The sequence below is a fragment of the Thamnophis elegans genome, chromosome 6 (assembly GCF_009769535.1).
Source record: "Thamnophis elegans isolate rThaEle1 chromosome 6, rThaEle1.pri, whole genome shotgun sequence".
Classification (NCBI taxonomy): Eukaryota; Metazoa; Chordata; class Lepidosauria; order Squamata; family Colubridae; genus Thamnophis; species Thamnophis elegans.
Genome location: NC_045546.1, coordinates 11,030,238 through 11,056,274, shown reverse-complemented (window position 1 = coordinate 11,056,274; position 26,037 = coordinate 11,030,238). Strand labels below are relative to the sequence as shown.

Below are 26,037 nucleotides of genomic sequence, written 5' to 3'. Positions count from 1 at the left end.
ATAGATCCCAGAGATTAGGCCTCCTCCGAATTCCATCCGCCGGCCAGTTGTCGACTGGCGACTATCCGGAGGAGAGCCTTCTCTGTGGCTGCTCCGCCCTCTGGAACGAACTCCCCGTGGAGATTCGAACCCTCACCACCCTCCAGCCTTCCGCAAACCCTTAAAACCTGGCTGTTCCGACAGGCCTGGGGCTAAACAACCGTTGCCCCGTCTTGAATGGTATGAACTGCTGTGTGTTTTTAAAACATGTATTGTTTTGTGTCGTTTTTAATTTGTCTGTATCCCCCCTTCCCTGGTTTGAGTTGTGAGCCGCCCTAAGTCCCTTCGGGGGAAAAGGACGGCATATAAATAAAATCAACATTCAACATTCAACAACATACAGAAAACCCATAATGTCTAAAGTTTTTCGGCCAGTCTATTTCTTTTGTTGTTGTTGTTTTTTTTTTTTTTTTCCCTTATTCCAACCCAGATAGCTCCTATACAGGTGTCCTCAACTAAAAACAGTTCATTTAGGGACTGTTCAAACCAGGGTGGGATTCAAATTTTTTACTACCGGTTCTGTCGGCGTGGTGTGGCTTGGTGGGCGTGGCAGGGGAAGGATACTGCAAAATCCCCCCTTTCCTCCCTGATCAGCTGGGACTCGGGAGGCAGAGAATAGATGGGGGGCGAGGCCAGCCAGAGGTGGTATTTACCGGTCTTCTTCGAACTACTCAAAATTTCCGCTACCGGTTCTCCAGAACTGGTCAGAAACTGCTGAAGGCCGCCTCTGGTTCAAACTTACAACAGCACTGAAAAAAGTGACTTGTGACCAGTTTTTGACTCTTATGAAGTCGGCCTGATTGTCCCTTTTGATTTACACACACTTGGCCCATCACTCATGCAGCCCAGTTTCAAAGATGTTGCTGCGCCCCTGTATTGGGGGGCACAGCCTAGGATTGGAGATCCCTGACTTAACTTTATTTTCTTAACAAGGTTGTAAAATCAGGGCTCATTCAACAACCGCCTTGCTTAGCAACACACATTCTGATCCCAATTGCGGGCGTAAGTTGAGGACTACCTGTAATGAGTTCTTAATTCAATTAATAATTTTTGGAGTGTGGCTTCAGGCAGACAGACATTTGCACACACACCACCAGTGTGACAGATGCACATATTCAGGGCTCATAATGAACTGTGGTGGTGCAGTGGTTAGAATGCAGTATTGCAGGCTAATTCTGCTGACTGCCAGCTGCCAGCAGTTCGATCCTGACTGACTCAAAGTTGATTCAGCCTTCCATCCTTCCAAGGTCGGTAAAATGAGGACCCAGATTGTTGGGAGCAATAAGCTGACACTGTAACCGCTTCGAGAGAGATGTAAAGCGGTATATGTCTAAAGTGCTATTGGTATTGTTTCAGCTGGGTTTGAAGCCAACATGGTTCAGGTGAGGAAATTGGGCATTGCACAGGAATTTTCCAGCATTCAAAACATGAGATGAAGTGTGATTATCATTTAATTGCACACTACCACGAACCTCTTGAAGATAAAGGCATTTTTCCACCCACCTTTTACTCTCAAAACACTCTATGTGGGAGGGCAGCCATGGAAACAGCCCACAGCTATCCAGGTTGAAGTTCTTGGCTGACTATATTTAAGCACCGCATTGAGCCACTGGCTAACTAACCCAGCTATGCTTTACTCTAGCAGTCTGCACACACCTAGGCCACAAAGTTAAGTTGTAGTTCAATGTATCATGAAATGTAGACGATACAGGCAGACCTCAACTTACAACTGTTCTTTTAGTGACCATTTGACGTTATGACGGCACTGATAAAAGTGACTTAGGATTGTTTTTTCACACAACCATTGCAGCATCTCACAGGATCAAGTGATCAAAATTCAGACACTTGGAACTGTCTCATATTTATGACAATTGCGATCACCTGATGCACGGATAGCAGTGTTCCAATATCCAAGGGTTGTCACGAAAGAAGAGCGGATCAATCTTTTTTCCAAAGCACCTGAGGAGGAGAAGAGCAATGGGTGGAAACTAATCAAGGAGAGAAGCAACCATAAACTGAGGAGAACAATTAACCAGTGGAAAAGCTTGCCTCCAGAAGTTGTGAATGCTCCAACACTAGAAGTTTTTAAAAGAAGATGTTGGAGAACCATTTGTCTGAAGGTGTGGTAGGGTTTCCTGCCTAAGCAGGGGTCGGGCTAGAAGACCTCCAAGGTCCCTCCATCTCTGTTATCTACGTTCTGTGTTTTAAACCTTTTGTGAACTTCTGACACAGTGGAGAATTCACAACCGTGTTCCTAACTTAACAATTGCAATGAGTCATTTAACCACCGTGGCAAGAAAGATTGCAAATGGGGCCAAAACTCACTTAACAACTTAGCAGTGGAAATTTTTGGCTCAGTTGTGGTCGTTTAAGTCGAGGACTACCTGCAGAGCTGGATAAACCACAATTCACCTCTGCCACCCATTAAGTAAGAGCCTTCTACAATATAGGTCTGAGCAAAGTTTTGAAATTTAGCTTTCTATTATTCTATCTGTACACTTAACTACTCTAATGGCTTTTGATAATATTCTTGTTTGACTGGTAACACAGCATTGTGTACACATTTAACAGTAATGAGTTCATGAACTTAATCCTTTCTAGGAACATAGAACATAAAATAACAGGACTGAAAGGGGCCTTGGAAGTTTTCCAGTCCAGCTTCCTTTCCTTAGCAGGAGATTTAAACCTTACTGGACAACTGGCTGTTTCAGTGTTATTGGCCCCAGATTACAGATGAATAATAAGTTGAGGGACGTTATGAGAGTTCAGATTAACAGAGTTGGAAGGCACCTTGGAGGTCATCTAGTCCAACAGCCCCCGCCCAAGCAGAGACCCTACAACATTTCTGACAGACGGCAGTCCAGTCTCTTCTTGAAGCCTCCAGTGATAAAGCTCCCATAAGTTCTGAAGGCAACTTCGTTCCATTATCTGATTGTTCTCACTGTCAAAAAATTCTCCTTATTTCCAGGTTGAATTTCTCCTTCCATCCATTATTCCTTGTCTGGCCTTCAGGTGCTTTGGAAAATAGCTTGACCCCCTCCTCTCTGTGGCAGCCCCTCCAATACTGGAAGACTGCTGTCCTGTCTCTCCTGGTCCTTCTCTTCACTAGACTAGCCAGGCCCTGTTCCTGTTACCATTCTTCGTATATTTAGTTTCCAGTCCCCTAATCATCCTGGTTGCTCTTCTTTCAGCATCTCGCTCTTTCTTCTTCTTCACCCAACATCTTGAAGCATGTGATTGCCTTTTTTCTCCCTTCTAGGACCTCAAACCATGTAGTCCTGTCCACCATTAAACCATCTCTCAATCAGCCTCCATGTTTCCCAATGTCCTTTCCCCCCACTTGGAACTGAAGCCAGAAGGCCATTTCTTCCAATATATACGCTAAGAATTTCAGGGTTAAATGCTAAATAAAGTAATACTCCAGTGATCAGACTTCTCCCTGACACGGTCTTTCTACACATGAATGTTAATAGTATGGTTTTTACTTGGCACAATCAATGTTTTAATTATCTGTTTGTTTTGGACGGAGATGTATAAATAATGGCCAGTATTGAAGTTATTCAACTAGTTTTGTAATTGACAAGAATTGAGCTGGACCATGGGGTTTTTTCTGCTTCTTGTATTGTGAAGAAGGAAAGTCGATAATGTGCTTCTCTGCTAACTTAAGTTTGTAGGCGGGAAAGGGAAATCACGTTTTGACACCTGAAAGGAATTTAGAGGAGACATTGGGACGTGAGTTAAAATTATAGGGGAGAAGAACATTGGTAAAAATAGGTATCTGGGAGTGTGATGTGCCAATCCACTTGAGTTTTACATCTTTCCTCAAAGAGAAAACTCAAGACATTCTGTACATTTATGAACTGTAGTTTAATAATGAACGGAATTGCACAGAATAGAAAACATAACAAACTAAGATGGCTAGGTTTGCATATCCTACACCCAAGCCAAATTGCAATATAATTAGTGTGAATCTCTACCCTAAAAATGTATTTTTTTATCTGTATGAAGAGCACAATTTATCTTTCTGAAGAATACACATTTCCCTATCTCTCTGCTGCCCTCAGGCGGTGGACTCGATTTAGCATCTTCCCCCCCAAAGAAGACACTCCCCAACTTGGGACTCCCAGATCTGCTGGAAGTCCCATGATCCTCCCCTTGTTGAAAGGCCCTAGATGGGATGACAGCCCTCTCCTCTGCCCTTCTAGCACTTAGCGTATCTATGATATCGAAGGCGAGTACTACAGTATCGTATACTGTACAGTAGTGTATAGCTAGCAGCAAGCGCCGGGCATCCTTGAGCCGCGCAGGCGCAGTTGTTCCTCTGGCGTTCGGGCTCCACATTGGCGGAAGGGAGAGAAAAGGGACCATAGAGACGGCGCGATGGGGACGCTGGCCAGAGAAGAATTAGGTACCGTACTTGGCAAACGGGTTATCGCGAGTGGGGAAGGGTGGAGGAGGCTGAGGCTGGACGTGGAGGTGGGGAGCGGGCGGTGGGTCCTAAAAGAAAAACGAGGAGGGCTTTATTATCATTTTTATTTCTTTTTTACTCCCTTATCAGGGTTTTGGGGGTTTCCCAGGGAGCTTATTGCAGTCCGGGGGGTTAATTGGGTTTGCAAAGATGGTTTGCAAAGATGGTTTGCAAAAAGAACCATCTTTGCAAGGCGCGCTCGGTGCAAAACGGGCACCGCTTTTAGACGAGGCGCAGGTCACCGTGCAATGGAGAAGAGCAACCAGGATGATTAGGAGACTTGGAGGCTAAAACATAACGATGAACGATTGGGCATGGCTAGTCTAAAACCCATACTATTAACATTCTTATGTGTAGAAGACTAGAGGGTCAGGATAAGTCTGATCACTTGAGTATTACTTTATTTAGCTTTAACCCTGAAATTCCTTAGCATACCAAAGTAAAAAAAAAACACCAAGTTGTAGATTAGCAAACACCAGTTATCTCCTCAGATATGAATACACCAGATTTCTCTAGCCAATGACCTCCAGATTCCAACTCTAGAATGAATGAGACTCTAGAAAAGTGCGAGAAGAGCAACCAAGACGATTAGGGGACTAGAGGCTAAAACATACGGTGACCGGTTGCAGGAACTTGGCATGGCTAGTCTAAAACGCACACTATAAACATACTTACGTGTCGAAGACTAGAATGTCAGCGAAAAGTTTGATCACTGGAGTATTACTTTATTTAGCATTTAGCATTTGTTGTAGATTAGCAAAACACCAGTTCTCAGATATGAATACACCAGATTTCTTTAGCCAGTGACCTCCATATTCCAACTCTGGAATGAATGAGACTCTAGAAAAAGTGCGAGAAGAGAAAGCACAGATTAGGGGACTGGGGCTAAAACATGAACGGTTAGAGTAACTAGGCATGGCTAGTCCAGTGAAGAGAAGGACCAAGGGAGACGGGATAGCATGTTCCAATATCTCAGGGGCTGCCACAGAGAGGAAGGGGTCAAGCTATTTTCTAAGACACCTGAAGGCCAGCCAAGGAATAATGGATGGAAACCAAACAGGAGAGATTCAACCTGGAAATAAGGAGAAATTTTCTGTGAAGCCATCAACCAATCGAACAGAAGTTACCTTCAGAAGTTGTGGGAGCTTCATCACTGGAAGCTTTCAAGAAGAGACTGGACTGCCATCTGTCAGAAATGGTGTAGGGTCTTCTGCTTGGGCTGGATGACCTTCCAACTCTGTTAATCTGTTAAACTCCATCAATTCTCCCTATCCTTTACAATCTCGGGGGAGATTGAAGGCAAGTTAAACATTCCTCCCTTCCTTAGTTTTCTTCTTTTAGCGGATCCTAAATGAAGGATATTTACGTGGGCAAAACATAACTTCCCCCAAAAGAGGAAGAATGTCCCAATAAAGGTTTTTGTGCGACGGGGCACAGGCAAAAGATTGTGTGAGCAGTGTTGTTAGAAACAGTTTGCGCTATTCTTCTGTTCTCTCCCTCAACGGTGTTTTTTGTCAGTTATTTATTTATTTATTTAAATGGTTCGTGAAGGTGGAAATCACAGGCATTAATGGAAATGCCCAGGGGTTTGGAAAATTTTGTAAAAGAGGCAGCTGAAAGTAAATCATTTCCTTGGTGGCCCACCCACAAAGTCTAACTGTAGTTTTGTTTTTTTTTTGATAGTGCTAAATCCTTTGCTTTAGTAATGCCTGTGAGGGTATGTACTTTAAAAGGCGAAGGCTCAGTTGAGTTGAGCAGAACTCCTTGCGACTACAGGAACTGGTAGAGGGGGGGGGGTTGGCATCAAAACAGAAACTATTTGTGGTACTAGGTGGTACCTTGCTCAATAGTAGTAACTGTGAGAGGGATCTTGGAGCCCTAGTGGACAACATCTACGTAAATAGGAGCCAGCTGTGGGCAGTAGCTGTCAAAAAAGCCAACACAGTTCTAGGCTGTATAAACAGAGGGATAGAATCAAGATCACGTGAAGTGTTAATACCACTTTATAAAGCCTTGATAAGGCCACACTTGGAATACTGCACCCAGTTTTGGTCGCCACGATGTCAAAAGATGTGGAGACTCTAGAAAGAGTGCAGAGAAGAGCAACAAAGATGATTAGGGGACTGGAGACTAAAACATGAGAAATGGTTGCAGGAACTGGGTATGTCTAGTTTAATGAAAAGAAGGACTAGGGGAGACATGATATCAGTCTTCCAATATCCCACAAGAGGGAGTCAAACTATTTCCAAGGCACTGAGAACAAGAAGCAATGGGTGGAAACTAATCAAGGAGAGAAGCAACTTAGAACTAAGGACAAATTTCCTGACAGTGAGGACAATTAATCAATGGAACAACGTTGCCTCCAGAAGGTGAAAGCCCCAACACTGGAAGTCTTTAAGAAGATGTTGGATAGCCATTTGTCTGAAACGGTATAGGGTTTCATGCCTAGGCAGAAGGTTGGACTAGAAGACCTCCAAGGTCCCTTCCAACTCTGCTATTGTATTGTATTGTATTGTATTGTTTGTCATTGCTTCCTACTCACCATGTATCTCTTTTTCCCTTTTCAAAGTACTGCAGGTGGTCCTTGACTTAATGACCACAGTTGAGCCCAAAATTTCTGTTGTTAAGTGAGACATTTGTTAAATGAGTTTTGCTGCATTTTACGACTTTTCTTGCCACCGTTGTTAAGCGAATCATTATCATTCATTGATAAGTCTGGTTGTTCAGTGAATCTGGCTTCCCCATTGACTTTGCTTGGCAGAAGGTCACAAAAAGGGATTGCATGACCCTGGGACACTGCAAACCGTCATAAGTATGCGTCAGTTGCCAAGTGTCGTGACTTTGATCGTGTGACCATGGGGATGCTGCACCTGTCATAAATGTGAAAAACGGCCATACGTCACTTTTTTCAGTGCTGTGGTAACTTTCGGTCACTAAATGAACCGTTGTAAGTCGAGGGCTACCTCTATTGTGTTTAGCTCTTTAAATGAGATGGAGAAGCTAGAATGACAGAATCCAGAAGCCAATTTTCTTACATTGTTCAATAGACATTTTTCATTTGCAAAAGAGAACGCCTTGCGGGCAAAAAAACGATTATCTCAAAAACTGCAGCGAATTCTGGGAATTGAAGTCCACAAGTCTTTTTTAAAAAAATATTTTTTTTTTTTTTAACAAACATGTAAAATACACACACAAAACCTAGACGTACACCACATTTACACAATACAATACGAAGAGGAGCTTCCTGTTCTTTCTAATAGCAATTATCAATCGATACCGCTCACCTTATATTATTTCCCCTTCTATTGTATTACATTTGGATTTCACCGTTCTTAACCCTCTTATTTTACTCATAACTATTATTTTTTGAGCGTTGTTATATTCCTTCATTGATTCTTGTTTCTTTCCTCCATCCACCTATACCATTTATCCATATCTGGTAGGATTCTGATTCTTCTTTTCCCTGGATTTCTTTAGTTAGTTTGTCCATTTCAGCACAATCCATAACCTTTGTTATTATTTCATCTTCGCTTGGAATTAATTTGTTTTTTCCATTTCTGGGCAAAGGCAATCCTTGCCGCCGTAATTATATGTAGATTAAATACTGTTTTTTTTTTTGTATTTCGCAGACATTATTCCTAATAAAAAAACTTCAGGTTTCCATTCTATTTTAACCCCTGTGAAGTCCACATGTCTTAAAGTTGCCAGGTCAAGAAATCTTACTCAGATCATTTAGGTGAAATAGCTGAGGATGGAATCAGGATAAATCAACTCAGTGTTTCCCTCCAGATCAATGCATAACCATTTTATCAGCTCCTTTTGGCTGCAGTTCAGCAAGTTCAAATCCAGCAGGTTTTAGCATCCTCAAACCCATATTTATCTGTCTTCTCCACTGCGGTATCATAGAAGGCCTTGTTAAATACGTTAATGAGATCAAAGTACCCTTACAGCCACAGAATTCCCTTGGTCTACTAACTTGGCATTCTGTCATGGAAAGATAAGAAGTTAGTCTCACACAATTTATTTTTGGCAGACTGGTTCTACTTCCTTCTTTTGGCTTGCTTCTGAACAATTACATGGCTGAATATTTAATTACTAACAAATTAAGCATAAGTTATTCACTTGAAAAGCACTGAAATAACAAACACCACTGTAATTTAAAGAAGAAAAAATCCATAGCTGGAAAATTCCTGTTGCTTTTTCGACTAATATGAATATGCAGTTAGTAAAATCAATTTATTTATATGCCTCCAAGTCAGCATCAACCCTTAGAAACTACATAGGTAGATCTCCAGGTTGAAGTTAGTAAAGGAGCAAATGTTAATTCTTCCCAAAGAAGCCAAGGTCATAAGCTAGTTTTAAACTAAGGCTTATTAGCTTATAGATTCGGATTTATAGTCACAAATTCAGATGCTTTGTGAAACCTTCTGTTCTTAGTTTGCTACCTGCTGATTGATGTGGCCAGCAGAATAGGAATAAATTGGATATGCATGCCGATTGTTTCTTCACAAACATTAACCAACAGCGTTTCACTTCATTTATAATTTATAATGCCTTGGTAAGGCCACACCTGGAATATTGCATTCAGTTTTGGTTGCCATGATGTAAAAAAGAGGTGGAGACTCTAGAAGAGTACAGAGAAGAGCAACAAAGATAATTGGGGAACTGGAGGCTAAAACATATAAAGAACAGTTGCAGGGACTGGGTATGTCTAGTTTAATGAAAAGAAGGACTAGGGGAGACATGGTAGCAGTGTTCCAATATCTCAAGGGTTTCCACAAAGAAGAGGGAATCAAGCTATTCTCCAAGGCACCTGAGGGTAGAACAAGAAGCAATGGGTGGAAACTAATCAAGGAGAGAAGCAACTTAGAACCAAGGAATAATTTCCTGAGAACTAGGACAATTAATCAGAGGAACAATTTGCCTCCAGAAGTTATGAATGCTCCAACACTGGAAGTTTTTAAGAAGATGTTGGATAACCATTTGTCTGAAGGGGTTTCCTGCCTAAGCAGGGGGTTGGACTAGAAGACCTCCAAGGTCCCTTCCAACTCTGTTATTCTATTCTATTATTTTGTTCTCTCTCATCTAGTTCATCATATAGTTTAAGCAACATTTGACAATCCTGATTGCTTCTTTGGAGTTCAGTGCTTAAAAAACCCCAGAAGAGCAGAAGATACTCAGCATAATGATAGTGAAGTACGGCTACTTTTGCCCCTTGGTGGTGCAGTGGTTAGAGTGAAGTACTGTAGCCTCCTTCTACTGCCTGTCGGCTGCCTGCAATTTGGCAGTTCAAATCTCACCAAGCTCAAGGTTGACTTAGCCTTCCATCTGTCCGAGGTGGGTAAAATGAGAACCCAGATTGTTGGGGGCAATAGGCTGACTCGGTAAACCGCTTAGAGAGGGCTGTAAAGCCCTGTAAAGCAGTATATAAGTTTAAATAGCAATAGCAATAGCAGTTAGACTTATATACCGCTTCCTAGGGCTTTCAGCCCCCTCTAAGCGGTTTACAGAGTCAGCATATCGCCCCCACACTCTGGGTCCTCATTTTACCCACCTCGGAAGGAAGGCTGAGTCAACCCTGAGCTGGTGAGATTTGAACCGTCGAACTGCAGCTAGCAGTCAGCTGAAGTGGCTGCAGTACTGCACTCTAACCACTGCGCCACCTCGGCTCTAAATGCTATTGCTGTTAGGTGAATCACAGGGTAGTTAAGCAAATCCAGCTTTCCCCCATTTGATGTTGCTTGTCAAGCTGGCTGGGAAGGTTACAAGGAGTGATTGCATAACTCCAGGTCACTGCAACTATTGTTAAATACATGCCAGTTGCCAACTGCCCGACTATTTATTTATTTATTTTTTATTTTTTATTTTATCATATGACTGAGGATTTTGCAACAGTTGTAAGTGCAAGGACCAGTTGTAAATCTGGTTGTAAAGCTTTATAAACCAGTTACAAAGCTTTTTCAATGCATTTGTAATTTCGAACAGTCACCAAATGAATATTTATCCATACAGGTCAACAATCTAAGTCTGCAGTACCACCAGGAGTAATAGCAAACTTCTGGTGGAGAGCAGAACTAGAAATCGTATGTTCGATCAAATAATTATCATTGACGATTTCTGCAATTATCATGCGTTCCTTTCAGAATCTGTCTTTAGAAGAGCTCGATTTCTGTTAAGTATGCAATGTTAAACGTGGAGGTTGTGATGACTTAGGATCAGTAACTTACCACTGGTTTAGGAACTGCATTTACTTGTTGAACCAGTTGGGGAATTTGTATAAATGACGCTTACGGTCAAATATGTGTAATCTTCCGTCTTTCCAAGCTTTTCCACTGCTATCTCTGTGATCGTCCTTCTCTACTGGAAATTTCATCTGTTTCAGCTTTTCGTGCCTTTGTGTGATTGCTGCCAATCTACATTCCTAATGATATTTCCTCAACAGTATTATTTCCTCATAATGCCGACATCAAACTCAGTAGCAACTCTTGTTGATTCCTTTTCCCCTAAGCACAGCTTTTCCCCTTCTCATACGAGTGAACCAACATGAGTGATGCATATATCCCCTTTTATGAAAGAAATAAACAATGGCAGATCGGTCTTTCTAGAGGTGGTCCAAGGATTGAGGTTTTTCGGAACAAAATAATCCAGAATGGGAAGTTGTTTGTGGAATTCTACTCAAGATGAGTAGAAGCATGTTTTTCATATTGGGAACAGCAAATTAATGAAGTGTGTTTGCTCACAACTTACCATGCTGATGATCTATTGCAGTGATGGCGAACATTTTTCTGCTCGGGTGTCAAAAGTGCACGCATGAGCGCGTGCCCACACCCATAATTCAATGCCCTCCCCTTGCACATGCATGCACAACCCCCCCAAGCCACCTCCCACACATGCGCGCAGGCCTCACTGAAGCCTCTAGAGTTCTGGTAGGCCCGTCGGGCTGGGAGGCCAAGAAATCAGCTGGCCAATGTACGCATGCGCGCTGGCGCTGACATAAGGCAACGTCCCGTGTGCCCTCAGATATGGCTCTTTGTGCCACCTGTGGCATGCATGTCATAGGTTCGCTATCATGGACCTATTGTGTTAGAACCATAGTTTACTTTATAGCAGCGGTCCCCAACCTTTCCAGGTTGACGGACCGATGTGGGGGGAGAGGGATGGTTCTGTGCTGGAGCTTTGTCCGTGAGCACCCACTGCTCGCTCAAGTGAAGCTGCAGGTACACGTTCTGTCAGAGTACGAATGTTCATAGATTGGAATAGACATGGTAACAGGTCCAGCCAATGGGGACTGTTTGGAAACAGAAACATAGTATTTGTTTGTAGGGGGCCATAAGGGATAGTTTGGAGTCTGGGCGTGGGTTAGATTTGCTGAACTGTATCTAAGAATTGGTTTGGCCTCTGTAACTTTGCAGCTTCTGTACAATATATGCCCTCTGTATCTCTTACTCTGTAATGACTTGCTTTTATGAATATTGCTTCTATGCTCCTGATTTTTGTATGCTGACTTCTGCTGTATGGTATTGTATATAAAGAAGTTTCTTACGCAATTGAATCCTGCAGAAGATCATTTACTTGTGTGCGGAGGGCAAATACGTGCCTACCCTAAACCTAACCCTAAACCTAACCCTAAACCTAGGGGCTTGCAAGCGGGGCGGCAACGCGCGGTGGAGGCAGGCCGCTGTCTTCCACTAGTAACACTTAGGAAACTACACCACAAATGTTGGATAGACTCACAGTGTCCACGCCGCCGCCGGCACCTCCCCCAGAGGAAGAGGCAGGGCGGGCGGCGTCAGCGGAGCCCGCACCCCGCCTGCTGCTGCTGGCCCCGCTCGGGCCCCCCGTGGGCTTCCTGCTGCCCCCCGCGGCTGAGCTGGACCCTTCCCGCGGGCTGCTGCTGCTGGGCGTAGAGAGGCAAAGAACGGCGCTTAAAATCGGCTTTCCCGCGGGCTGCTGCTGCTGGGCGTAAAGAGGCAAAAAACGGCGCTTTAAAATCGGCTTTAAAGCACCCTTCTGTCGCCGCGCTGTTGTCGTGGCGGTGATGACGCGTGGTGATGACGTCGCGGCTTTAGCGACGCGGTTTAATCACCGCTATTTTGACCACCGCGGTTTTGTCGTGCCACGGTGTGCTGGCCGGATGTGGTATACAAACTCTTGACACATTCTCACCCACCATTTTCACAGCCAGGTTCTGAATGGGTTGCAGCCCTGTAATGTGCTACAGCTGAAGATTGGGACCCCTGATTTATAGAGTCCTTTGTGCTTTACACACAGTTTAAATAGGAGGCTGGGTTGGGACAGCATTAAATTGTAACCATGCATACAGTAATCACCGATTTCACGCTGGGCTAAGCAAACATTTTAAAAAGCATGAATCACCAGAGATGAACTGATTGGATGGATTTTATAGCAATTCTTGAAGCATGGTGACATTTGGCTATCGTAGCTGAATTATTCTCCTACTTCCAAACGCAAATAAAATCAAGACACTTCAAACCAAACTTGAAAGGTGGGGTACAAATCTAGGAAGGAGTCATCATTTTACAACTCCTACCTGGAAAATAATGTGTTCACCTTTCACTTACAATAAATAATGATAAGATGTACGTATACCACAGCTACTATGATTTATACCACAGCTAAAGTGTTAATCAAAAAGCAGGCAGCTCCTCATATATTTTTATATGCTCTTTCATAAAGCTGTGAGGAAAACCGAAACAGTGAACCAGTTTAAATTAATTGGAATCCTTTTATTAAATATTGCTTTGATAATTTAAAATTGTTGTTAGTTGTGAAGTCCTGTCTGACCCATCGAGACCCCATGGACAGCCTTCCTGCCCTCTACCATCCTCTGGAGTCCATTTAATCTCATGCCTGCTGCTTCGGTGACTCCATCCAGCCACCTCCTTCTCTGCCGTCCCCTTCTTCTTTTGCCCTCAATCTTTCCCAGAATTAGGCTCTTCTCCAGTGAGTCCTTCCTTCTCCTTAGTAGCCAAAGAATTTGAGTTTCCTCTTCAGGATCTGGCCTTCTCAAGAGCAGTCAGGGTGGATCTCCTGTAAGACTGACCGGTTTGATCTCTTTGCGGTCCAAGAGACTCGCAGGAGTTTTCTCCAGCACCATTGTTCAAAGTTCAAATTTAAGATAGGGATCACTTGGAAGGCAGGCACAGTCGTGGCACAACAAAACCGCGGTCCACTAAAGCGCGCCCGATTAAAGCGCGTCGCTGACGTCATCAGCAGCGCGACAACAGCGACCGCAGAGAAAAAAGGGCGCTTTAAAAAGCGCTTTGAAAGCAAGCCGATTCACGTTAAGGTAAGGGTTAGGTTTAGGGTTAGGTTTAGGGTTAGGTTTAGGGTTAGGTTTCGGGGGATTAGGTTTAGGGTTAGGTTAAGGGTTAGGTTAGGGTTAGGGTTAGGGTAAGGTTAAGGTAGGTTTAGGGTTAGGGTTAGGGTTAGGTTTCGGGGGGGTTAGGTTTAGGGTTAGGGGTTAATTTTAGCTTTAGCGCTCACAGCGTGCTTTTTTGTCGCACTGTGGTGACGTCAGGTACGCGGTTTCGTCGAGCGCGCTTTAGTTGAACGCGGTTTTGTGGTGGAACCCCATGTAATCTCCATTTTAATGCAGTGCCTGAAACCAGCCTCTGCGGCTGCAAATAGTTAAAATGGTTCAATTGGTGGGCATGAATCAATTATCCACATACAATGTGTAGCAGAGGCTGGTTTCAGGCACTGCATTAAAATAGAGATCACATGGTTATGGCTGCTAACTTGAGGTGCGTGGTTTTTTTTTACACCCTCGTGGTGATCTGTGGTCCAGCTGCACAGCTGGAGGGATGAGAAGTTTTTTTTGTTTTGTTTTTAATGACTCAGCTTTGGAGATTGCCAGTTTTCAAGCTCTGCATTCCCTGTACGGTTTTATTTCTATTGCCCTGTCTTTAAAACTTACAATTAAATTATTACTCAGGGTAATAAGTGGCTTTCTGTCCTGACACCCAGGCGATGAATTTTTCTTTTCATGTCCCTTTTTTAGGTTTTAACTTGGAGGGCGCTGTCTTATTATGTTGCCACAAGAACAGGAAGAAATTGGTCAAATTTAAGTTTTCATAGACCACGCATGCGTACACACACACACATACACACACACACACATACACACACCTCCACAAGGCTTTCGTAATTTTTAAAAAGCAGTCCAGGTAACTTTCCAGAGAACATGAGTTAAGTGAAGGATGCTTTTGAGTTCCTGAATTTCAGCATTTTGTAATTGTATTGACCAGAGAAATCAATGTGCTCCCAAAGTGTTAAGCCATAGTTTGTTTAAATGTGATTTATTAAACCACAATGGGCTCGCCTTTGTAGAATACACTGAGCCACAAATCATAGTTTATATTCTAGGTCCCACACAATTGTCAAAGCCAGTGTTTTAAGATGTGTAGACTTCAGTTGATAGTAGAATTCCAGGAATTCTGGGGGTTGAAGTCCATGTGTCTGAAAAATGCTGAGGTTGAGGAACACTGGTTTAAGCCATCCCAAAGGTGCCTTTCTCAAAAGGCAACGGGAGTTTCTTAGGGTTTTTTCCCCTTTGAAAATGTTTCGCTTCTCATCCAGGAAGCTTCTTCAGAACTCAAGAACTGAAGAAGCTTTTTGGATGAAGTGAAACATTTTCAAAAGAAAAAAAAAGCCAAGAAATCCCAGTTGCATTTTGGAAAAGCATCTTTGGGACGACCATGACCTCGATCAGGAGTCCCCAAACCCGGGCTGTGGCCCTTTCAGAACCGGGCCGCAGAAGCGGCAGCGCGAGCGCATACACAGCTCCACTTATATACACAGTAGGTGGGCAAGTATGCCTGCCACTTGTGCAAATGGAGTTGTGTGCACATTTGTGCTTCCCTGTGACTCACATGAAAACATCCGCTTTCTCCCTCACCCCTGGTCCGCAGCTGGAAAATTTGGAGACTGTTGACCTGGATGATTGAGAATCTCCATAGACCCTGGTTTAAGCCAGACGCACAGAAATGCTACATTATGGCTTTAGCTTGTTGAATGAATCCAGGGATGGGCTGAGTCTCCCTTCTATATACTCCACCACTAGTGTTCTGTCCCAAGCCTCTAATATATACTGACGCAGACTTGGCTGTCTGCCACAACTAAGGAGGGAGATAAACAACCCCTTGGCTAGGAGCCCAGAAAAATATCTCTATGAAACAAGGCTTGAACTCATGAAATTCTCCCAATCTTTCTCTACGCCCGGATTAGTAAACTGTTGTTTCCTGCAAAATTCCCCTCCCATCGTCCCACCTATAAGCTTTCCGAGAGGGCCAATCAGTAGCCACCTGTTCCTATTTCCTCTCTGAGGCTTTTGATTTGATTTGATTTATTGCATTTCTATGCCGCCCTATTCCCGGAGGGACTCAGGGTGGCTTACAACCAAAGTAGGGGGGGATACAAACGAGGGAAAAAACAACGGACAACAACTACAAACAATTTTAAAAGGCACTCAACACCACATTCGAGCGGGGGCGGGGCACCCATCAGCCCCAGGCCTGTCGGAACAACCAAGTTTTAAGGGCTTTGCGGAAAGCTTGAAGGGTGGTGAAGGTCCGATCTCCACAGGGAGCTCGTTCCAGAGGGCCGGAGCAGCCACAGAGAAGGCCCTCCTCCAGGTGGTAGCCAATCGGCATTGGCCAGTAGATGGAATTCGGAGGAGGCCTAATCTGTGGGATCTAATAGGTCTGTTGGAGGTAATTGGCAGCAGGCAGTCTCTCAAGTACCCAGGTCCAATACCATGAAGGGCTTTATAAGTGACGACTAGCACCTTGAAGCGTATCCGAAGACCAATAGGCAGCCAGTGCAGCTCGCAGAGGATAGGTGTTACGTGGGTGTACCGGGGTGCACCCACAATCGCTTGCGTGGCTGCCTTCTGGACAAGCTGAAGTCTCCGAATGCTCTTCCAGGGCTGCCCCATGTAGTTTTTCCAAAGCTGCTCCTCCTCTCAGCACTATGCATACGTGCCTCAGGGACAACCTCCCTTTATCTTCCTCACTGCTCCCTGACTCAAATGCCACCTGGTGGCCAACAGGCCTCTCTAGTCCCTGCTCTGACTCCGAACACCCCCCCCCCCAGAGTCTTCCTCAGCCTCCAGGGCAGTCCCAAAGTGTTCATCGTTATCAGATTCCACCAACAGCTCAGCTGGCCACTGTTGGGCCACACAACTCGAGTATATCCGTTTTTTGTATTTTATAGGATTGGTCTTCTGGAGCAGAGCAGCTCAGTTGCAGCCAATAAAGCCTTTCAGGAGTAGAGAGGAAAGGAAAATGGTATCAAAAAAAAAGAAACTAGCCAAAAATGAAGAGAGAAACAATGGGAGGGGAAAAGGGAACTTGGGGAAAGCCATTCAAATAATCTTATCGAAAAGTGATAGAAACGATCAGAAGAAAAGATACAAGACCTATAAAAGAAGAAAAAGAGAAAAAAAAACTAGGAATTGGAGATTAGTAGAATGAAATGAAATTAATAGAATGAAATGAAATATTTTAAACATGGTAATATTATGTATCTAATTAGGATGTGTGTGAGTTATATTAATACTTTTAAGTGCGTAAAGTAATTATGTTCATGCTTACTATATAAAAAAACGGAATTTGAAGACACACGTTACTTGTAGAAAATAGATGGAAAGAGAATGATGAATTTGGTTTACCTTTAAAGGGAAGAAAAAAATAATATCGTTTATGTACATAATAAAAATTAAAGTTGGAAAATATGAGAAGAAAAGTAATACGGCAAAAATTGGAAATGGAAATATAATGTAAAATGTTAGATAGAGATAGATAGATATAGATATATAGATAGATAGATAGATAGAGATAGAGATAGATAGATAGATTTTACAACCCCGGTATGCCCAAATAGGGAGGAAGATCACTACTTCCATTCTCTGTCCTTCGGCTCGTCACAAGAGACCATCCAGACAGAACCCAATATATATTGTATGTATGTATGTATGTATGTATGTAGTATATATATATATATATATATATATATATATTTATTTATTTACTGTTGCCTTTTTGTTACATTTGTTATATTTGTGCTGATAAATAAATGGAGTCCCCTTTATTTATCAGCACAAATAAACACAACACACACACACACACCACACACACACACAACACACACACACAAGATATATATATTATATATAGATATATATATATATATATATATATGAAAATGTTAAAGGGAAATCCGGACAACACTTTGTTCATAAAACAATTTTTTAATTCTGTAACAAAATTTAAAAAAAGCTTTGGTTTTTTTTAAAAAACTTCTCCTTTCAGGATTGTGGCTAGTAACCTGAAGATTCCCCAAGGTCCACCCCCTTGTCCGCCATGTTCCATCAAGCCCCGCCCCCTGTAGGTGAGGACTTTTTGCATTCAGAGCTGGTAACCGTAGAAACACCACTCTGTGACCAGGTCCTATTGTATGCAGGTCTTTGGGTTCTCCTTATGGTCAGGAGCTGAACATCACTTAACATGTGATGTTCACAGGTGCTGATGAGAAATATTCAACCAAGTTTACGTATAAGTCTAGAACAGAGGTGTCAAACTGGATTTCTTCCAGGGCCAGATCAGCCTGGTGGGGGGGGGTGGGGGGGTGGACGGGATGGATGCCGCCTGCAGAATTTTGCCGGCCAAAATGGGGCATGCCCCCCCTCGCATGTGGTAACGCCGGTGCCCAATTTTGACTGCTGGAGTGCTGCAGGAGGCCATCCAGACCGAAAACGGGGCACCACAGGGTGATCCTTTGCTATTTCCAGGCCAGCCCCATGGGCCAGATTTAATCACCCCACGGGCCAGATGCACCCCCAGGCCTTGAGTTTGACACCCCTGGTCTAGAAGGAAATGACTAGAAGGATGATGTGGGGTGAAGGAAACATAGGGTCAAGTTATGTATGCTATATTATTTTAGTTTGGGGGAGATAACTTGGGAAAATAATGGGGAGATCTGAAGGAGATGTTGGCACTAGCGTCCATAGGGGACTTAAAAGAGACAAGATGGTACTTTAAGTTGATGTAATACTCAGTGTATATAAGAGGGAAAGGCCTTCCATTGCAATGCTACAACTAAGATCTTGCCCCCCCCCCCTTTTTAACACAGATGCCTCTGAATATTGAGCTTTAATTAATTTAATGGATTAGGACAGTGATGGCAAATCTTTTCGACACCAAGTGCCCTAACCGGAACGCATGTGCATGCATGTGTGCATGTGCTGGGAACCCGAAGACCAGCTGGCTGGTGCACCCTTGCCTGTTTTTTGGACGTTTTTCAGACTGTTTTTCGTCCTGAAAAACAGCCAAAAAAATGGCTCGTTTTGACCATTTTTGATCATTTTTCGGGCGGTTTTCAGGCCATTTTCCAGCCCGCAAAGACCAGCTGGCTGGTGCACATGTGTGCACCAGAAACCAGAAGAGTAGCTGGCGATGGCACGCATGGCCACACAGAGGGCTCTGGCACACGTATCCCATAGGTTCGCCATCATGGGACTAGGATAAGGAGTATGTGGCTAGGAGAAGGACTGTGAGAAACAACTGCAATTGAACTGTTTTGAATTCAAAATACTCTGCTTCAGTGGTGGATTGCAGGCGGTACGGCCCGGTACGGGCGTACCGGTGCCTGCCAGGAGCACCAGGTACTGTTCCGGTATAGTGCTCCGGAGGGCCCATCCCCAGGATTGTTCATTGTGATTATTGATTTTTTCCCCCTCCCTATTACTGATTTTGTTAGTTTTAATTGCGGCTGCTTCAATTTATATGCTTTGCTTCGTGTTGCTCTTCTTATAAATGGCAGAGAATCAGTCTTGATTATAGTGGGTGTGTAAAATAAATAATACAGATAGTCCTTGACTTACAACCCTAACTTGGGCTACTTGTTATGGCCCTAAGTCGTGAAGCGGGTCACAAGTGAATGACTCAATTTTACTACCTTTCTTGCAGTGGTTGTTAAGAGTGGCGTGGTGGCCTAGCGGTGAAGCTAATTGCCTCTCGTTTGGAAGATTGAGAGTTCAATCCTAGGTAGTGGCAGATGTTTCTCTCTTCCCGGGCGCAAAGAAAAAATATCTGCTGCGAACTCCACATGGTGTCAGGAAGGGCATTCGGCCAGTAAATTCTCAGCTCCATCCAGTCGCCCCAATTCTACCCCAAATTACTTAAGGGATAAAAGTCGTAAAAGGGGTGTTGCAGTGGTTGTTAAGCGAACACCACTGTTGTTCAATGAACCCATTGTTCACTTCGGGAAGTTTTTTCTGAAAACCGGAAGTAAATGCTAATTTGCAAGCTAAAATGTTGTAAATCGTGATCATGTGACCGTGGCACGACAAAAGCGCGCTCGACTAAAGCGCGCCCGATTAAACCGCGTCGCTGACATCATCAACAGGGCGACAACAGCGAGCGCGGAGAAAGAAGGGCGCTTTAAATAGCGCTTTGAAAGCAAGCCGATTCAAGTTAAGGTAAGGGTTAGGTTTAGGGTTAGGTTTAGGGTTAGGTTAAGGGTTAGGATTAGGTTTAGCGTTAGGTTAAGGGTTAGGGTTAGGTTTAGGGTTAGGTTAAGGGTTAGGTTAAGGGTTAGGATTAGGTTTAGCGTTAGGTTAAGGGTTAGGTTTAGGGTTAGGTTTAGGTTAAGGGTTAGGTTTAGGGTTAGGTTAAGGGTTAGGTTTAGGGTTAGGTTTAGGATTAGGTTTAGGGGGGTTAGGGCTAGGTTTAGGGGTTAATTTTAGGTTTAGCGTTTACAGCGTGCTTTTTTCTCCACACTGTTATCGCGCTGTGATGACGTCAGCTACCCAGTTTTGTCGAGCGCCCTTTAGTCGAACGCGGTTTTGTGGTGGAACCCATGTGACCACAGCAAGTGGCAAACGTCTGTAAAGGTGGACTGATTGTCCAATCCCTGATATTTGGCCATGTGACCGGGGGCAGGGGGGGCGGGGGCTGGCCATGAGAACTTCAGAACCAGGTTGTAAATTAGCTCTGGGAAGGTCTGTCTTAACTTTGAACAGTTGTTAAGCAACCAGTTGTAAGTCAAGGACTACCTGTACTACCTGGATGCAGAATTTGGTAAGGAGTCTTGGAGAGTCACGAACCAATTATCGAACTAATTGTCTCCTGCAAACTCCACTCCCTTTTCGCTCCTCTTTTATTTCCTCTGGGAGGGGCCATTCATCGTCCCCCTGTGGCCTTACTCCCAAGTCGTCCCCTGTTCTTTAGCTGTTCCCTTTGTCTGGCAACTCTGTGCATGCGCACACTGGGGACAGGCTCCAGCTGTTCGTCTGCCTCACTGATATCTGATTCTGAAAGCAGCTGATAGCTGTCAGATGGCCCTGCCCCCCTCTCTGTCCCTGACACAGAGCCTTCATCAGAGCCTTCCCCAGACTTCTTCTTCCCATGTTCTTCCCCAACCTCCTCACTGTCCGAACCTGCTGCTAGCTCCGTTGGCGGTCCAGAACAGTTACTATACCTTAAACTACCTTTTAACATTTAGGGTATCTCAAATCACTTGGATTTCAGTTGTAAATCCTGCAAATGATAGACGTTTCCCACTTCATGACTATTATTCTATGAACCAAAATCAGCTGCTTCGTTGACTTTAGGGGAACATAAAAAAGGAAATCCACAGCATTCCTACAAAAGGAATTAAACTTGATTGAGAAACAGCACTTCAAAGCAGAATTAACCAGGGAAGTGGTTTTATAATGATAACTCGTATTAATGTTCTAATAAGAAAACTGATGGGGATCTGAAGATATTCTTAGGTACTGTATTCAGTAATATAGAACGTTTTGTTTTAAAGTAGACCTGGAAGTAATGAAGCCTTTAATAGAAGACCAGAGTTCAGATGAAGAATATGACAATGAAACAGATTTACTGCCGGCAGAGAAGAAATATCAGCTTGATCAGGAAGGCATTACGTATGTACTCCATTCACATGTATTTACAATAACCTCCTGGCCCTTTCAATAATTCTGAGAGACTAGATCCGTGATAGCGAAGCTATGGTTGGCACAGGTAGCATGAGGAGCCCTCTCTGTGGGCATGCCAGCTATCGCCCCAGCTCAGTTCCACTGCTCATGCGCACATGCTGGCCAGCTGATTTTCGGGACCCTGCTGCATGTGCAGGGAGGGCGCATGTGGGAGACACACGCACATGTGCGCAGGGTGGGGGAGCGGCTTCAGGGAGGCCTGGTAGTCCCAAAATGGGCAATGTGGGGGTTGGCCCCTCCGTGGCCCGTTTTTGGTCCCAGGAGGCTACAGGAAGGCCTGCTAGGCCCAAAACGGGCAATGGGTAAGTGGCACCACCCCCCCCTCGTGGCCCATGTTTGGTCCCAGGAGGCTTCAGGAAGGCCTGCTAGGCCCAAAACATGCAATGGGTGTAAGTGGCACCACCGCCCCCCCTCCCCCCGTGGCCCATGTTTGGTCCCAGGAGGCTTCAGGAAGGCCTGCTAGGCCCAAAATGGGCAATGGGTGTAAGTGGCACTACCGCCCCCCCCCCCGTGGCCCATGTTTGGTCCCAGGAGGCTTCAGGAAGGCCTGCTAGGCCCAAAACAGGCCGCAGGGGGGGGGTCATGCACATTTGTGGGGCGGAGTGGGGGAGCATGGAGGGTTGCACGCACATGCACAGGGGAGGGTGCAAGGTGTGTGTCATGCACACATTGCATTATGGTGCAGGCACACCAGTGGTTGGTTCCGGATCCCGTTCCAACTGGTACGGTTGGAACGGGCCCTGTGGCGTCCACATGGCGTCCACCCAGTGATATTTTGGGTTTTTCTTTTCATTTTCAGATTTGTTCAAACGCTCACTCACATCCTTAAAGGAAACATTGGGACAGGACTTCTGAGCCTCCCTCTTGCAATGAAAAATGCAGGCATTCTGGTAAGTTTTAGTCACATCCCACCATTAGCTGTTGGCCTGCCACAAATGGCCGGGTTCGCATAACACATAAGGCAGTGGTAGGAGATTCATCATATTAAGAGCCGTGGTGGCGCAGTGGTTAGAATGCAGTACTGCAGGCTACTTCCACTGCCTGTCGGCTGCCTGCAATTTGCCAGTTCGATTCTCACCTGCACAAGGTCGACTCAGCCTTCCATCCTTCCGACATGGGTAAAATGAGGACCCAGATTGTTGGGGGCAATATACTGACTCTGTAACTCCGGAGTCTGGGGGAGGCCGTTTTTGCCCTCCCGGAGGCTTGAGGAAAGCCTCCGGAGCCTGGGGAGGATGAAAACGGCCACCCCTGCCATGAGGAGGCCGAATAGGCCACAGGCCCCATGGCCACATCCACCCATCAACCTGGCAGAGAGCCGGTTGCTAAAAATTTTCAATCCCATCCCTGCACATTGCTCTTTGTAAATTGGTTGCTAATCTTTGTTCCTTCTCCCATGCAGGTTGGACCAATCAGTCTTCTCTTCATTGGAATTATATCAGTTCACTGCATGCACATTTTGGTACGATGCAGCCAGTATCTATCTGTCAGGTTAGTATGTAGCTCTCTTATTTTGTCGATGTCGCTTCTGCCCTGGAAATCCACGCGCCAAATATTATCAGCCTATATTTCTATGTAGGACATTAGTTTTTTAGGGATAGGCTCTTTCTTAGCAGCTGCTATATAAAAAAAGCTATTAGCAGGTTAGATGTGTGGGCTTGTTTTGTTTTATAGTGTATTGTTTTGCTCTGTACCATGTGGATTAATGGAGTCAGGGTGTCCACCATATTTCTGGGCTGGTTGTAGGAGAGGAAACATTTTTTCCCCTCTGGGATTTGCTCATATAGAAACCAAACAGGCTGTCAGAAGGAATTCAGAAGTCTGTCCCCTTCCTTCCAGTCTGTTCACTTGCATGGAATTCCATGTGTTTGATTACCTTGGTAAATTTGAAGTATTATTCCCTTTGCTTTTCTGGACTTTTTTTTCCCTGTCAAACTATGTCTACTCTCGGGAGGATGTTTGCATTTTCTTGGCTTAATTTATTCAGCTTCCATGACTCTCTTTTCTCTTAATGGATTGGAAGAATTCATCTGTCAGCCTCGGGTGAGGTATCATCAATAGGCTAATGATATTTGTTTATACAACTCTATCTAAATAGGGAGAAACTGGCTAAGAGCAATTTCTACCAGGTAATTCTGGATTCAGAAGCTAGTTGAGCCCAGAGATAGAGATAGATAGATAGATAGATAGATAGATAGATAGATAGATAGAATAGATAGATAGATAGATAGATACTGTAAATACAGATAGATAGATATATAGATAGTTTCTCTCTCTCTCTAAAAATCTAATTCAATCAATCAATCAATCAATCAATCAATCTCTACCTACCTACCTACCTACTTACCCACCCACCCACCTACCCACCTACCTACCCACCCACCCATCCATCCATCTACCCAACCACCTATCCATCCATCCATCCATCCATCCATCCATATCCATCCATCCATCTATCCATGTCCGTCCATCCCCATCCATATCCATCCATCCATCCACCATCCATCCCCGTCCATCCATCCATCCATCCATCCATCCATCCATCCATCCATCCATCCATCCATCCATCCATCCATCTATCTATCTATCTATTATCTATCTATCTATCTCTATATAGAATAATAATCTATGCCATCCAGGATAATAATTGCTCCCTCTTTGAGGGAGATGAATAATTCAAAATGTATTTAGATGATAGCGATTATGTAAACTGTCTGTCTGTCGTCTGTCCTATTGTTGAATTGTCCATCTTCCTTCCCTCAAAGAGGGAGCAATTTTCCTTCTGGATGGCATAGTTCTTCTCCAGGTAGAGCTGACTTGCAACCTGGAGGTCCTTCTGCACTTAAGGCTCCTGCAAAACAATAGATGGAAAGCCATACCCAAGAGATCCTTTGTGTAATTTCATCTTGTGTGCCAATACCAGACAACCTTGGATCAAGAGACTTTGCTCATACCTTGCAACGTTACATCTGGAATACTGAAACTTGGTAAACAAGGGGCAGCCCTTGAAGACTTATCTGCAACCTATTTCTGCACTGTCTGCTCTGCCTTGAATAAGGTCTAGGAGGGGTCTTGCTGGGGAATGCTCTGTTCAGAGACTTTCCCAGCGATGCCCCTAACTCCCCTTCTTGGTACCACTGACTCCTGAGTAGCCAGACCTCTCTCTCTCATTGCATTTTTGTTTTAATCTTTTTAGATCAATCCTGTGATCTTAGCTCGGAGTCTCTGAAAAATTGCAGCAGGGAACAAACAGCTTGATCTTCTTCTTTTTTCAATTGGAGAAGAAATAATTAACTTTTCTTGTTCTTGATAGATTGAAAATACCTTTCTTAGGGTATAGCGACACCCTTAGCCATGCCATGGAAACGTGCCCCTTTCACTTATTACAGAAACGATCATCTTGGGGAAGGTAAGAACTGTTTTTGCACGGACTCACTTATTTTTAATGTGGAGAATTATGCAGCCTTCAGGTTCTGCAATAACAGAGATTAGAATGGGTGGGGTCTGCCCAGTAAGCCGCCCCCCCCCCGGTCACTCTCTGAAAAGGAAAATCCCTGCTACGTTGCCATGATCAGATTGATCTATTATGCCTAGAGATGGTATTCAGCCGGTTCGGATTGGTTCAGGCGAACCAGTAGCAGAGATTGTGGGTGGGCTTGCCCATCCGCCCTAGCTCTATGCCGCCCTATTTATCCATGTTTTTGAGGCCGGGCACCTGTGTGGAAGACACACATGCAAGCAAAGTGCATACATGGAAGGCTGGGCACATGTTTGGAAGGTGCACAATTGTGGTGAAACCAGTGGTAAAAATTGAAACCCACTGCTGATTATGCCCACTTAGGAGGGCTGCAGTTCTTACACAACTGGACAATGTCATGTTGGGAAGTTAGACCATATATTCTCCTTTCTCTACCCCTGTTCTGTAGCTTTTCTCTGTTACCAAACAACCTCTCTGCAACCCTTGAGGCTAGGGATAGAAACACAAAATGCCACCTGAAAACAGTTGCTATGTTCTGGGTGTGTTGTGACTGAATAAACTTGATTTATGGAGCCAGGTATGGCCTATGGCTGTATATAAACCCAATCAGTAAGTTATGAATTCAAACTGATTAAGAACCAGCAGAAGTGATGTGACTTTTTAGAAGCATTGCCAGTTAGATATACCATATTTTTTGGAGTATAAGGTGCACCAAAGTATAAGATGCATCTAGCTTTTGGGGAGGAAAACAACTGATCTATTGGAGATATAAACCAGTAGATGCCATTAAAACAAATCAGTAAGCACTGTTTCAAAGGATTATCTTTTAGGGTACCCCTTTCTTCTGATGCATTTGATGTATTTTCATGATCGTTGCTTTACTGTATTGCTGTTCTGACCTAGGCTTCCCAAGAGCATGAAGCAAACTCCTGGTCCCAACAAAAAACCCTTTTATTAATTTACTGTGAATTCTGCTCGTTCACATCCAGCGAAGTCTTTCAAGGGAGGATTTACAGACACAGACCT

The 26,037-nt window shown here is 44.1% G+C and overlaps 1 protein-coding gene across 1 annotated transcript in view; it reads left to right on the top strand.

Annotated features, from left to right (window-relative positions):
* The first annotated feature begins 4,316 nt into the window (after positions 1-4,316).
* The window catches only part of SLC36A4 (solute carrier family 36 member 4), a 47,205-nt gene continuing 25,484 nt past the window's right edge, over positions 4,317-26,037 (top strand). Inside the window, 5 exon segments of the mRNA XM_032220481.1 lie at positions 4,317-4,447; positions 21,347-21,461; positions 22,333-22,423; positions 22,936-23,024; positions 24,847-24,942. Coding sequence (XP_032076372.1) covers positions 4,420-4,447; positions 21,347-21,461; positions 22,333-22,423; positions 22,936-23,024; positions 24,847-24,942 — 419 coding nt within the window. The 5' untranslated portion in view covers positions 4,317-4,419.